The sequence below is a fragment of the Schistocerca serialis genome, chromosome 6, assembly GCF_023864345.2.
Source record: "Schistocerca serialis cubense isolate TAMUIC-IGC-003099 chromosome 6, iqSchSeri2.2, whole genome shotgun sequence".
Taxonomy (NCBI): domain Eukaryota; kingdom Metazoa; phylum Arthropoda; class Insecta; order Orthoptera; family Acrididae; genus Schistocerca; species Schistocerca serialis.
The window spans coordinates 130,016,598-130,031,353 of NC_064643.1; the positions used below are offsets into that span (position 1 = coordinate 130,016,598).

General features: G+C 45.7%; 1 protein-coding gene across 1 annotated transcript in view; it reads right to left on the reverse strand.

The window, feature by feature from the left end:
• Positions 1-14,756, reverse strand: part of LOC126484123 (venom dipeptidyl peptidase 4-like) — a 411,056-nt gene that overhangs the window by 121,962 nt on the left and 274,338 nt on the right. Inside the window, exon 8 of the mRNA XM_050107505.1 lies at positions 12,882-12,991. Within this exon, the coding sequence (XP_049963462.1) occupies positions 12,882-12,991 (110 nt within the window). The remainder of the gene's footprint in view (positions 1-12,881; positions 12,992-14,756) is intronic.

Sequence of the window (14,756 nt, forward strand, 5' to 3'; positions counted from 1 at the left end):
AATGGGTACCATCACTTTTCCGACTTTGATAAAGGTCGGATTGTAACCTAACGCGATTGCGGTTTATCGTATCGCGACATTGCTGCTCGCGTTGATCGAGATCCAATGACTGTTAGCAGAATATGGAATCGGTGGGTTCAGGAGGGTAATACGGATCGCCGTGCTGGATCCCCACGGCTTCATATCACTAGCAGTCGAGATGGCAGGCATCTTAACCGCATGGCTGTAGTGGATCGTGCAGCCACGTCTCGATCCCCGAGTCAACAGATGGGGACGTTTGCAAGACAACAACTATCTGCACGAACAGTTCGACGACGTTTGCAGCAGCATGGACTATCAGCTCGGAGACATGGCTGCGGTTACCCTTGACGCTGCATCACAGACGGGAGGGCCTGCGATGGTGTACCCAACGACGAACCTGGGTGCACGAATGGCAAAACGCCTTTTTTTTCGGATGAATGCATGTTCTGTTTACAGCATCATGGTGGTCGCATGTTTGGCGACATAGCGGTGAACGCAAACTGGAAGCGTGTATTCGTCATCGCCACACTGGCGTATCACCCGACGTGATAGTGTGGGGTGCCATTGGTTACAAGTCTCGGTCACCTCTTGTTCGCATCGACCGCACTTTGAACAGTGGACGCTACACTTCACATGTGTTACGACCCGTGGCTCTACCATTCATTCGATCCCTGCGAAACCCTACATTACAGCAGGATAATGCACGACCGCATGCTGCCCTGGCCAGCACATTCTCCAGATCTCTCACCAATTGCTAACGTCTGGTCAATCGTGGCCGAGCAACTGGCTCCTCACAATATGCCAGTCACTACTCTTGATGAATTGTGGTATCGTGTTCAAGCTGCATGGGCAGGTGCACCTGTACACGTCATCCAAGCTCTGTTTGACCCAATGCCAAGGCGTATCAAGGCCGTTATTACGGCCAGAGGTGGTTGTTCTGGGTACTGATTTCTCAGGATCTATGCACCCAAATTGCGTGAAAATGTAATCACATGGCAGTTCTAGTATAATATATTTGTCCAATGAATACCCGTTTATCATCTGCAATTCTTCTTGGTGTAGCAATTTTAATGGCCAGTAGTGTAGGTCTTCGTCCGCTGCATTAGTTGACCAGACGATGCCAGTAGAGACGTCTGTCACAGATGCGACACCCGTTCCATCCGTACTGCAAACAGTAACTCAACTGCCTGTGCCGAAAGACAGTTAGGAGCCGCCTACATCAACGAGTACGGAGTGTGTCGTAACTGCACTCATTGTCAACCCTAGCGACCCAAATTTACAGAAACGTCTCATGGACACAGCAGCAAGCGCAGGAACTGAATCTGCGTTGTCTGACAATTCCAAATCGAGTTTGAAACATAAGAACAAAAGACGCATAGCTCATTCCAAGCCAGAAGCGTTGGCTCCTAAAACTAGAGAGAAACTGTCACAGAGAAAAAAAAAAAAGAGACAGAACGCAGGTGATTGTGGCAAGAATAAAAACACGGCGGTTTTTCTGGTGCTGATACTTGTGCGGAAGGACGAAGAAACGACAGGGCAATCACCAAAACCGTGATACTAGCAAAACAGTTAACGAGGATATGTAAAAGTGACGAAGTGTATCATAACATGGACTGGGCAAATGATATTGAAGGAGAGGACGTTCCGGTGCATGCGACGGCGATTACATAAGTGCCGTCAGACCTTGTAGGCGTAGAAGGCGCGGCATCCGAAGCTACTTCAGGAAAGAATCGTCCTCTGTCTGACTGACTCTGTTGCGCGAATGTCAGTTCAGCGTTCACTCTGCTGTGTCACCATGATGTACTCATTGTAATTTGAATCAAAGAGGTTGATTACTAACATAATTTATTCCCTTCATCCTCTACAATCATTGATCAGACGTATAGTATAACAACCTTAAACATCAATAGAATCAATCTCCTGTCCGCAGCTCGTGGTCGTGCGGTAGCGTTCTCGCTTCCCACGCCCGGGTTCCCGGGTTCGATTCCCAGCGGGGTCAGGGATTTTCTCTGCCTCGTGATGACTTGGTGTTGTGTGATGTCCTTAGGTTAGTTAGGTTTAAGTAGTTCTAAGTTCTAGGGGACTGACGACCATAGATGTTAAGTGCCATAGTGCTCAGAGCCATCTGAATCAATCTCCGGTGAAAGTTAGTGCTTTGAAGGAGTTCTGCATGAATCAGACACGCATGTGGCAAGGTTGCAAGAAGTAAATCTTAAGACAGCCATAAGCGGGACAGCCTTTTTAGTTAGAGAAAGCACACCTGTTGCAAATGTAAAAATGTAGAATCAGGGAGACGGATAAGTTGTCAGATTTAACATTTATTAATATTTATGCTCCATCCGGTAATAATTCTAAACAGGTGCTGGCCGTGTTCTTTAATCATAAGATTTTGTACCTCCTGAATGATGACGCCAACCACATGATAACAGGTGGCGACTGGAACTGTGTACTTAGTGACAAGGAGAAGACACCAAACTTCAATTTTTCTCGCGAACTCTCTGATTTGGTCAAAAACTTACAAACGAAGGATGTTTGGGAACTCATATATCCATCTACTGTCAAGTTTACGTTTCTCACCAACGTGTCAGCAACCCGACTGGACAGAATATAATTAACACGTAATCTGGAACGAAGTTTTTTCTTCTCCTGCAATAATCCCAACTAGTTCCACAGATTACTGTGTAGTAAAATATTGTCTTAAACTGAGCAAACAGAAAACATACTGGCGACTTAGTCATTGGAAGCTGAATGCGAGTATACTCGACGACAACGAGTTAGAAGAATCCATACGAATGATTTGGGGTGCGTGTCTCAGTGCCGTCCTAGGTAAAACTCTGATATTTCCTGGTGAACATCGTGCGCAAAGAAGAAGTTAAGGTCTGTAGGTACTAAGTATGAGAAAGAGAGAGAGCTCCGTTAACTAAAAACACGACAGAACTTTACTATACGTGTGTCAGGAAGTTCTACGATCAACCTTCGGATTCCACTGTGCACTACACGGAAATTAAAAAGATCAAAGCGAAACTGATAGCTTTAAAACGAAAACAGCTAGAAGGTCTCACAATACGATCTAAGCCCAGGACGACCCTTCAAGAAGACACTGCCTCGTTATATCACCTGCTGAAGCTCGCGCGGAATAGGCTGAATTTCTTCATCGACAAAATGATCTTTGGAGACAATGTGTTGCAGGAGGAGCAAAATTACATAATCAGTGGGGTGCACCGCTTCTTCTACGAACTACACAGTGAAACTGCTTAGAATGAGCACCCTGTAGATGAAATGTTTGAAGGGATTAAGAAGAAAACACGGATCTTGCGACACGCTTCGCAAGTAAAGATCTACTGGACAAAGTAATTGCTACGGCTTCGAAAAAAACACCTACTCCCGACGGTTTGCCTGTTGAATTTTCTAGAAAACTGTGGCACAAAATGGTTCAAATGGCTCTGAGTACTATGCGACTTAACTTCTGAGGTCATCAGTCGCCTAGAACTTAGAACTAATCAAACCTAACTAACCTAAGGACACCACACACATCCATGCCCGAGGCAGGATTCGAACCTGCGACCGTAGCGGTCACGCGAACTGTGGCACATTATCGGAGGAAAATTCACAGATATCGTAAATGAAGTATTAAATCGAGAGCCAGTTCCCAAAGACTTTAAAGAAAGGATGATGATGATGTTTGGTTTGTGGGGCCCTCAATTGCGCAGTTATCAGCGCCCGTATAAATTCCCAACCTTTGCTCAGTCCAATCTCACCACTTTCATGAGTGATGATGAAATGATGAAGACAACACTAACGCCCGTCATCTCGAGGCAGATGATTAAAGAAAGGCTTACAATCCTTATTCATAAAGGGAACGGTACCAAATATATCAATAAAACAAGCCCAATATGCCTGCTGAATATCGACTACAAGCTGATAGCCCGTGCCATCGTATCATGTGTAAGGAACGTTTTGAAGCGGATAATATGCAGAAACCAAACCTGCCTACCTGGCAGCAGTATCATTACAACCGTAAGTGAGCACAGAGATATTATCGCCATTTTCTCCTCGATCGACTTAAAAGGAGCCCTAATATCTATTGGTTTCGCAAAAGCGTTTGCCCGAGTGAATCATGCATACCTAATCAGGACATTGTCTAAAATTGGGTTTTCAAACAGATTCCGGCAGGTAATGGGGATTTCGGCGAAAATAGTTATAAATGGCCAATGCACAAAACAAATCGACATTCAAAGAGGTGTTTCACAAGGAGGCCCGCTATCGACGTTGCTTTTTGTGGTAGCCTTAGATCCATTGTTAAGGAAGTTACACAGTGACTAGGAAGATATCACCGTTACAGGTACTCAAAAGTAACAGCCGCCTATGCTAACGACTTAGGTGTGTTAATCAGGAGCAGAGAAGATGTGTTTTGAAAACTGCACTGGACCAGTACAGGCAGGCCTCAGGCCTCAGTTCCTTGCTAAACTTGAGAGGTATTGCACACATGAAACTAGACTAGGCAAAAACGCCGAGCAACACACATCCCTAGGCATCGTCTTCCATAAGTGCCCTCTTAAAATGAAAGCCATATTAAATCCGCCACAAGAGACCTGAGCGTCTTGCAGAAGGTTCAACTTGTTAATATAACTATTCTGGCAAAAGAGATTTATTTACGACAATGTTTGCCAATCCCTAAATGGATAGCTAAGTCAGTTCTGACTGAAGTATCTGGTAAAATGTAAATGTCGTGTGACTAGGCTCCCGTCGGGTAGACCGTTCGCCGGGTGCAAGTCTTTCGATTTGATGCCAGTTCGGCGTCTTGAGCCTCGATGGGGTGAAATGATGATGATTAGGTCAACACAACACCCAGTCCCTGAGCGGAGAAAGTCTCCGACCCAGCTGGGAATCGAACCCGGGCCCTCAGGACTGACATTCTGTCGCGCTGACCACTCAGCTACCGGGCACGGACAAATATTTGGTTATATATGGCAAGAACAACTATTCTGCGTCGCATCTAGTGCTTTAACACTGTTTACAAAATAACAACAGTTTGTATTTAAAGAGAAATTTAGAAAGCACTGAAAACCGACACCGTCACTGCTGCACTGCTGAAAACGACAGAGCCCAAGAGCCTCGATCCGCCGACGGATGTCGCAACGATCAGTCCTAAAGTAAAACATGCACGACAATTATACAAAGAATTCAGCTATATCAGATTCAATCGCAGAAAACAATCAGATGCGAACAACCGTTCGATCGTAACAATGACAACGCAGCAGACGAAACGCAGCAAAATTGAACAGAAAGTCTTCAGATAAGAATTGGAAGACAGAATGGAAAAATCTCACCACAAATGTTTTATCAAGTGAAGTGAAGGACTCCTGGTACAGAGTTGTCAGTATAAAGCACAAATGAGAGACTTTATGCTATTCGTTTATGCGACACAAAACTGTGTCAAAAATTCCATCTTGTTGACACGCTCTCACACATATTTACATGTGGTCGCTATTTAGGTACATGGAAGAACATCAAAAGAAAATTAGGTTTACTGAAACGAACTCATAGTAAATACACTCATGCTCATAAATTAAGGATAATGCTGATACAAGGTGAAACAACGCTCTGGTGGGCGGTTTGCGGATTTAAATCACCTCGGGGTATGACCATTCGGTGCATTTGACGAGCGGTTGCGCTGGCAGCAGTCAACATACGCAGAGGTGTGTTGGTGCATGTCAGAGTACGGTGCAGCGAGTAGGTGTGCAGACGTTTTCAGACGTGCTAATGGTGACTGTATGCTTAAAATGGCTCAGAGAACACATATTGATGACGTTACGAGGGGTGGAATACTAGGGCGAATGGAGGCTGGTCAAACGCAGCAGGTCGTAGCACAGGCCCTCCGTGTGTCACAAAGTGTGATCTAAAGATTATGGCAACGATTCCAGCAGACAGGAAACGTGTCCAGGCGCTACCGTACGGGACGTCCACAGTGTACAACACCACAAGGAGACCGGTATCTCACCATCAGTGCCAACAGACGGCCACAGAGTACTGCAGGTAGCCTTCCTCGGGACCTTAACGCAGCCACTGGAACAGTTCTCTCCAGACACACAGTCTACAGACGACTGAACAGACGTGGTTTATTCGCCCGGAGACCTACAAGGTGCATTCCACTAACCCCTGGTCACAGGAGAGCCGGTAAAGCCTGGTGTCAAGAACACAGTAGATGTTCATTGGAACAGTGGTCCCAGTTTATGTCACGAACGAGTCCAGGTTTAGTCTGAACAGTGATTCTCGCCGGGTTTTCACCTGGTGTGAAACAGGAACCTATATTGCCCTTGAAAGGGACCTGTATGGAGGTCGTGGTTTGATGGTGTGGGGTGGGATTATGATTGGTGCACGTACAACCCTGCATATCTTTGACAGAGGAACTGTAACAGGTCAGGTACATCGGGACGTCATTTTGCAACAGCATTTCCGCCTTTTCAGGGGTGCAGTGGGTCCCACCTTGCTCCTGATGGATGATAACACATGGCCCCACCGAGCTACCCATCGTGAAGGAGTATCTTGAAACAGAAGATATCAGGCGAATGAAGTGACCTGCCTGTTGTCCAGACCTAAACCCCATCGAGCACGTCTGGGATGCTCTCGGTCGACGTATCGCTGCACTTCTTCAAATCCCAAGGACAGTTCAGGAGCTCCGACAGGTACTGGTGCAAGAATGGGAGGCTGTACCCCAAAAGCTGCTCGATCACCTGATCCACAGTATGCCAACCCGTTGTGCGGCCTGTGTACGTGTGCACGGTGATCATATCCCAAATCGATGTCGGGGTATATGCGCAGCAAACAGTGGCGTTTTGTAGGACATGTGTCTCGGGATGGTTTTGTCAACTTATCACAAATACCGTTGACTTACAGATCTGTGTCGTGTGTGTTCCCTATTTGCGTATGCCACTAGCGCCAGTTTTGTGTAGTGCCACGTTTTGTGGCACCATATTCTGCAATTATCCTTAATTTATCAGCATGAGTGTACGTAGAAATCTCCGACTTGTTGGTTCCAGATCAGGGAGCTTTTACCTACATGAAAAAAAATGCCATAATGTGGCTTTTCGGGAATTATGTCAATTATATTACTAACAAGAAAGGAGATGACAGCCTATTGGAGTTCCAAACGTATATCGAAAAAGAGTATCCCACACACTCTCATTAAAAGATCACAAAGTACAGTTTGGAAATATGCTAAACATCCATTTCCAAAAGTCGGGTAAAGGATAAGAAACATGTAGCTGCTCAATTTATTGTTGTGGAGCATGTAGGGGTGATAGCAACAAGTAGGGGATAGCTGCCAAGGGCGAAGTACAGTGGGGACTTCGTGGGCCCCGAGGCCGCTACTGTAGCGGTGAAGGCCTCAGCAGAACCCTGAAATGTCATCCCCCACACGCTGGTCAAGTGACACGAAAATGACAAAGGACTCAGAAAGGAATCAAAACTCGAAATAAGGACTTGAAGAAGTTAGATGGAATGTAGAAGTCCTGAAAGCAGAAATTCGTAGGTCACCGGTTCGAATACGGCCCGAAGGAAACATTTTTATAGCTGCAGCTCGGAAGGACAATTGACACACAACCTGACGGTCGTTCTACACGTGACACAGGGATTCTCCTTCACCCGATTGAATCTTCGCCTGGGCGACGGTCAGTGCAACGAGGAGCCTGAAGCCTTTACGTCCCATGAGACGATTATGATTATTCATAGAGACAATATTATTAATAAACAGTAACGCCAAAGAAACTGGTATAGGCGTGCGTATTCGGATATGTAAACAGGCAGAACGTGGTGTTACAATCGGTTCATGAGCGATGGGACACAGCATCTCCGAGACAGCGATGAAGTGGGGATTTTCACGTACGGCCATTTCACGAGTGTACCGTGAATATCAGGAATACGGTAAAATATCAAGTCTCCGACATCGCAGCGGCCGGAAAAAGGTCCTGCAAGAACGGAATCAACGAACATTGAAGACAATCTCTCAATGTGACAGAAGTGCAACCCTTCCACAAATTGCTTCAGATTTCAATGTTGGGCCATCAATAAGTGTCAGCGTCCGAACCATGGCTTTCGGAGGCTTGATGGCTGCACGACAGAAGGCTATACGCCTCGCCTGGGCCCGTCAATATCGACATTGGACTGTTGACTGGAAACATGTTGCCTGGTCGGACGAGTCACATTTCAAATTGTATCGAGCGGATGGACGAGTACGTGTATGGAGATAATCTCATGAATCCGTGGGCCCTACATTTCAGCAGGGGACTGTTCAAGCTGGTGGAGGCTCTATAATGGTGTGCGGCGTGTGCAGCTGGAGTGATATGGGACCCCTGATACGTCTAGATACGACTCTGGCAGGTGACAGGTGACGCATCCTGTCTGGTCATCTGCATCCATTGATGTCCATCGTGCATTCCGACGGATTTGAGCAATTCCAGCAGGACTATGCGACACCCCACACGCCCAGAATTGCTACACAGTGGCTCTAAGAACACTCTTCTCAGTTTAAACACTTCTGCTGGCCACCAAACTCCCCAGACACGAACACTATTGAGCATATGTGGGATGCCTTGCAACGTGGTGTTCAGAAGAGATGTGCAACCCCTGGTACTCTTAGGAATTCATGGACAGCCCCGCAGGATTCATAGTGTCAGTTCCTTCCAGCACTACTTTAGACATTAGTCGAGTCCATGCCATGTCGTGTTGCTGCACTTTTGCGTGCTCGCGGGGGGCCTGCACGATATTAGGCAGGTATATCAGCTTCTTTGGCTCTTCAGTGTATATGAATGATAGACTATTAATACCGTAATTAGTTATATTCTGGTTAAGATGCAGTTTATATATATATATATATATATATATATATATATATATATATATATATATATATACGAGGGCAGTTCAATAAGTAATGCAACACATTTTTTTTCTGAGACAGGGGTTGTTTTATTCAGCATTGAAATACACCAGGTTATTCCCCAATCTTTTAGCTACACAACACTATTTTTCGACGTCATCTCCATTCAATGCTACGGCCTTACGCCACCTTGAAATGAGGGCCTGTATGCCTGCACGGTACCATTCCACTGGTCGATGTCGGAGCCAACGTCGTACTGCATCAATAACTTCTTCATCATCCGCGTAGTGCCTCCCACGGATTGCGTCCTTCATTGGGCCAAACATATGGAAATCCGACGGTGCGAGATCGGGGCTGTAGGGTGCATGAGCAAGAACAGTCGACTGAAGTTTTGTGAGCTCCTCTCGGGTGCGAAGACTTGTATGAGGTCTTGCGTTGTCATGAAGAAGGAGAAGTTCGTTCAGATTTTTGTGCCTACAAACACGCTGAAGTCGTTTCTTCAATTTCTGAAGAGTAGCACAATACACTTCAGAGTTGATCGTTTGACCATGGGGAAGGACATCGAACAGAATAACCCCTTCAGCGTCCCAGAAGACTGTAGCCATGACTTTACCGGCTGAGGGTATGGCTTTAAACTTGTTCTTGGTGGGGGAGTGGGTTTGGCGCCACTCCATTGATTGCCGTTTTGTTTCAGGTTCGAAGTGATGAACTCATGTTTCATCGCCTGTAACAATCTTTGACAAGAAATTGTCACCCTCAGCCACATGAGGAGCAAGCAATTCCGCACAGATGGTTCTCCTTTGCTCTTTATGGTGTTCGGTTAGACAACGAGGGACCCAGCGGGAACAAACCTTTGAATATCCCAACTGGTGAACAATTGTGACAGCACTACCAACAGAGATGTCAAGTTGAGCACTGAGTTGTTTGATGGTGATCCGTCGATCATCTCGAACGAGTGTGTTCGCATGCTCCGCCATTGCAGGAGTCACAGCTGTGCACGGCCGGCCCGCACGCGGGAGATCAGACAGTCTTGCTTGACCTTGCGGCGATGATGACACACGCTTTGCCCAACGACTCACCGTGCTTTTGTCCACTGCCAGATCACCGTAGACGTTCTGCAAGCGCCTATGAATATCTGAGATGCCCTGGTTTTCCGCCAAAAGAAACTCGATCACTGCCCATTGTTTGCAACGCACATCCGTTACAGACGCCATTTTAACAGCTCCGTACAGCGCTGCCACATGTCGGAAGTCAATGAAACTATACGAGACGAAGCGGGAATGTTTGAAAATATTCCACAAGAAATTTCCGGTTTTTTCAACCAAAATTGGCCGAGAAAAAAAATGTGTTGCATTACTTATTGAACTGCCCTTATATATATATATATATATATATATATATATATATATATATATATATATATGTGTGTGTGTGTGTGTGTGTGTGAGAGAGAGAGAGAGAGAGTGTGTGTGTGTGTGTGTGTGTGTGTGTGTGTGTGTGTGTATGAAATCTTATGGGACTAAACTGCTAAGGTTATCAGTCCCTAAGCTTACACACTACTTAACCTAAATTATCCTAAGGACAAACAGACACACCCATGCCTGAGGGAGGACTCGAACCTCCGCCGGCACCACTAGTGAAAGTTTTGCAATATGTGGCATAATGTGTTACCTCGTGGTGACAAATAAAGCAAGTTTTAAAAAAATGAAATAAAGAATGTTACCTTCGTTGTTGTATCGATCTACGGTAGACTACTGCTAGAAAGGAATCAAATTCCTTTGCATAAAATCTGTAGAATCTCACAGGCAGTTCATCCGGTGCAGATGGCTCTCCACAAGTCACCAACAGTTAGAATACGTCATCCTCGTTGGGTGAAGTTGAAACGACTGAGGTGACAGTGAGCGGTTTTGCCGTGGATTAAAAGTAAGAACAGCTATCAAATCGTGGAAGGCGGAATATGACAAGCACCAGAGACTACCAAACGTTGGAGAACTGTTGAACAGTAGGATGAAAATGAACTAGAATCAGTTGGTGCTATGTTTCATTCCGTAATTCGGGAGTACAATCGGCGATGTACCTCATTTTGAGGTGTAACCGAAGAGAAATTTAGCAATCCTGTAGGGAAAGAAACTCCGTGTCATTGGCTTTCGGAAGGAGTTGAGCGGGAGAAAGGCGTCTCTGGTATTGGCATATCGAGTGTGTTGGGGATAAAACCACAACGGACACCTGGGGCTGCAATGGACATTAGGCGGTTGGTGTGCTGAGGATGACGTGACAGGGACGGTCGGATAGAAACAAGGGAACAACACACACAGTTAAAGTAAGTGTCTGTGTGTAAAGAGTGGGTGGGAGACTGGAATGCAGTACAGTATCAAAGGCTTTATTGCTGCTCGAGAAGTACAAATACTGTAACAGGCTGGATGGCAAATCATATGAAACGCCGCAATTTTTTAGTGGCTAATGGAAAAAATGAAACACAGGCTGAAATATTTTAGCGGCTAATGGAAAATATGAAATTCAGGCTGAAACCATGTGTATAGTTTCTTATTATTTTCTACATTAGAATTAAAATGGTTCAAATGGCTCCAAGCACTATGGGACTTAACATCTGAGGTCATCAGTCCCCTAGAACTTAGAACTACTTAAACCTAACTAAGCTAAGGACATCACACACATCCATGCCCGAGGCAGGATTCCAACCTGCGATCGCAGCGGTCGCGCGGTTCCGCACCGTGGCGCCTAGAACCGCTCGGCCACTCAGGCAGGCTACATTAGAATTACTTCGACTTGTTTCCGAGATAAACAGAGGTGACAGAAGTCATGGGATGGCGATATGCATATGTAACGATGGCGGTAGTATCGCGTACACAAGGTGTAAAAGGGCAGTGCATTGGCTAGGCTGCCATTTGCACTTTGGTGGTTCATGTGGAAAGGTTTCTCATGTGATTATGGCCTCACGACGGGAATTAACACACTTTGAGTGCGAACGGTAGTTGGAGGTAGACGCTTGGGACGTTCGATTTGGGAAATCGATAGGGATTTCAATATTTCGACGTCCTCAGTGTCAAGAGTGTGCCGAGAATAACAAATTTCAGGGGTTACCTCTCACCATGGACAACGCAGTGGCCGATGGCCTTCACTTAACGACCGAGAGGAGCAGCGGTTGTGTAGAGTTCTCAGTGCTAACAGACAAGCACGACGAACTTATCCGTTAGGACAGTGAGGTGAAATCTGGCGTTCATGGGCTACGGCAGCAGACGACCGGAACAAGTGCCTCCGCTAACAGCACGACATCGCCTGCAGCGCCTTTCCTGGACTCGTGATCATGTTGGTTGGTCTCTGGGCGTCTGGAAAACCGTGGTCTGGTCAGACGAGTCCCGATTTCAGTCGGTACGAGCTCACAGTAGGGTTCGAGTACGGCGCAGACCCCACAAAGCCAGGGACACAAGTTGTCAACAAGGCACTGTGCAAGCGTGTGGTGGTTCCGTAGTCTTGTGGGCTGGGTCTTGGTTGTGTTCGGCTACTTGGAGAATATTTGCAGTCACTCGCGGACTTTATGTGCCCAAACAATGAGAGAATTTTTAGGATGACACTACGTCATGTCACCGGGCCCCAGTTATTCGCGATTGGACAGTTCGAGAGAATGATTTGGCCACCCAGATCGTCTGACATGAATCCCATATAACATTTATGGGTCATAATCTAGAGGTCAGTTCGTGAACAGCACCCTACACCGGAAACACTTTCGCAGCTATGGACTGCTGTAGAGGCAACATGGTTCATTATTTCTGCAGGGTACTTTCAACGACTTGTGTCCCTGCCACGTCGAGTGGCTGCACTACGCCGGGTCGAAGGAGGTCCGACTGATATTGGGAGGTATACCATGACTTTTGTCACTTCATTGTAAATTGTGCTGACGAAACTGATTCCTCAAAGCTGCGAGATATAACTGGAAAGTAGAACAATACTGCGGAGTACTCACTTGCCGAGGACGTCTGTGGGACCCACGAGTTGTTGGACGGTTACGGAGGCTTCGCCGGCAGCAGGCAGTGTTGCCAACTTCAGCGTTACTCTGGAGTTCGGCGTGCCCGGCTGCAACGGCAATAGCAGTTATTCCCTAGTATCTCTGGTAGGAAAAGGATTGTGCTGTTGTGTTATACGAATGCTATGGACATTTTAGCAACTAAAATGTCTGCGTATTTTACTTCCACTTCATGAATGCATTTAACAAAATACAATCTTACTTTCCAACTCCACACTGTAATAACAGCAGATTGTTAGGAAAAAAGTATTATTTTACTACAAAATTAAGAAATTGCAGATGTTGAAAACGAAGTGGAATGCGCAGAAACTGATAAAAATAATTAACTTTGCTCTCAGAGCAATGATGGAGATTTTAATACACTTTGTAATGAGAGGATAAGGTGCATTTTCGGTTTTTATTAACAAATTACTTTGCTTTCTAAAAAGTAGTTTCACATTTGACAAGTCATGCAATTACTCGAATGGTCCATCTTCATCACCATCAGCAACAAAATATCAAGCCAACGTTTACACTTCTTTGAGTGATTTTTACCAATTTTGTAGAGTTTTTAAGAAATTCTCTTATTAGTAAACAGTGTTATATTTAGAATATCACTCCGAAATGCCCGTCAAATTACATCATCTTTCGTTAAGTACGTAGCATTTATTAATAATTCAAATTTGCAAGGGTGCAATACATACGTTTTCAGTCGTAGCTTAGATCTAGTAATGTGTTGTTGCGTACCCAGCATCCATCAGTTAGTAAGCATTTGAGCTTCTCCTGATACACTTACCAACACAACCAACTACACAGGACAATGTCTGAAAGATTTGGCAAACCAGAAAACAAATGCGGAAAATCAGCTGCACATTCAGACGTCCTACCTGTGTCCGTCTCGGCATCTGCCAGCGCTCTCAAAAATCGTTCTTCGCCAGCAACTTTCGACATAGTAATCTGAGGGACATAGTAATCTGAGGATGTTTGCAGCTATCTATCTATCTCAAAGAGAATCGTTGCTTTGAAAAATAAAGACTGTACTCGGAAATAGCTTGGACCACAATTAAGGCCAGAAAAAAACCTTTACAAATATACACTATTTGATCAGAAGTATCCAGACATCCCCAAAAACATACGTTTTTCATATTAGGTGCATTGTGCCGCCACCTACTTCCAGGTACTCCATATCAGCGACCTCAGTAGTCATTAGACATCATGAGAGAGCGGAATGGGGCGCTCCGCGGAACTCACGGACTTCGAACGTGGTCAGGTGACTGGTTGTCACTTATGTCACACGTCTGTGCGCGGGATTTCCACACTCCTAAACATCCCTAGGTCCACTGTTTCCGATATGATAGTGAAGTGGAAACTTGAAGGGACACGTACAGCACAAAAGCGTACAGGCCGACCTCGTCTGTTAAACTGAGGATGGTCGTAATCTGTAATAGGCAGACATCTATCCAGACCATCACACAGGAATTCCAAACTGCATCAGGATCCACTGCAAGTACAATGACACTTAGGTGGGAGGTGAGAAAACTTGGATTTCATGGTCGAGCGGCTGCTCATAAGCCACACATCACGCCAGTAAATGCCAAACGACGCCTTGCTTGGTGTAATGAGCGTAAACATTGGAAAAACGTTATGTGGAGTGACGAATCACGGTACACAATGTGGCGAACCGATGGCTGGGCGTGGGTATGGCGAATGCCCGGTGAACATCATCTGCCAGCGTGTGTAGCGACAACAGTAAAATTCGGAGGCCGTGGTGTTATGGTGTAGTCGTGTTTTTCATGGAGGGGTCTTGTACCCCCTTGCTGTTGTGCGTGGCACTAT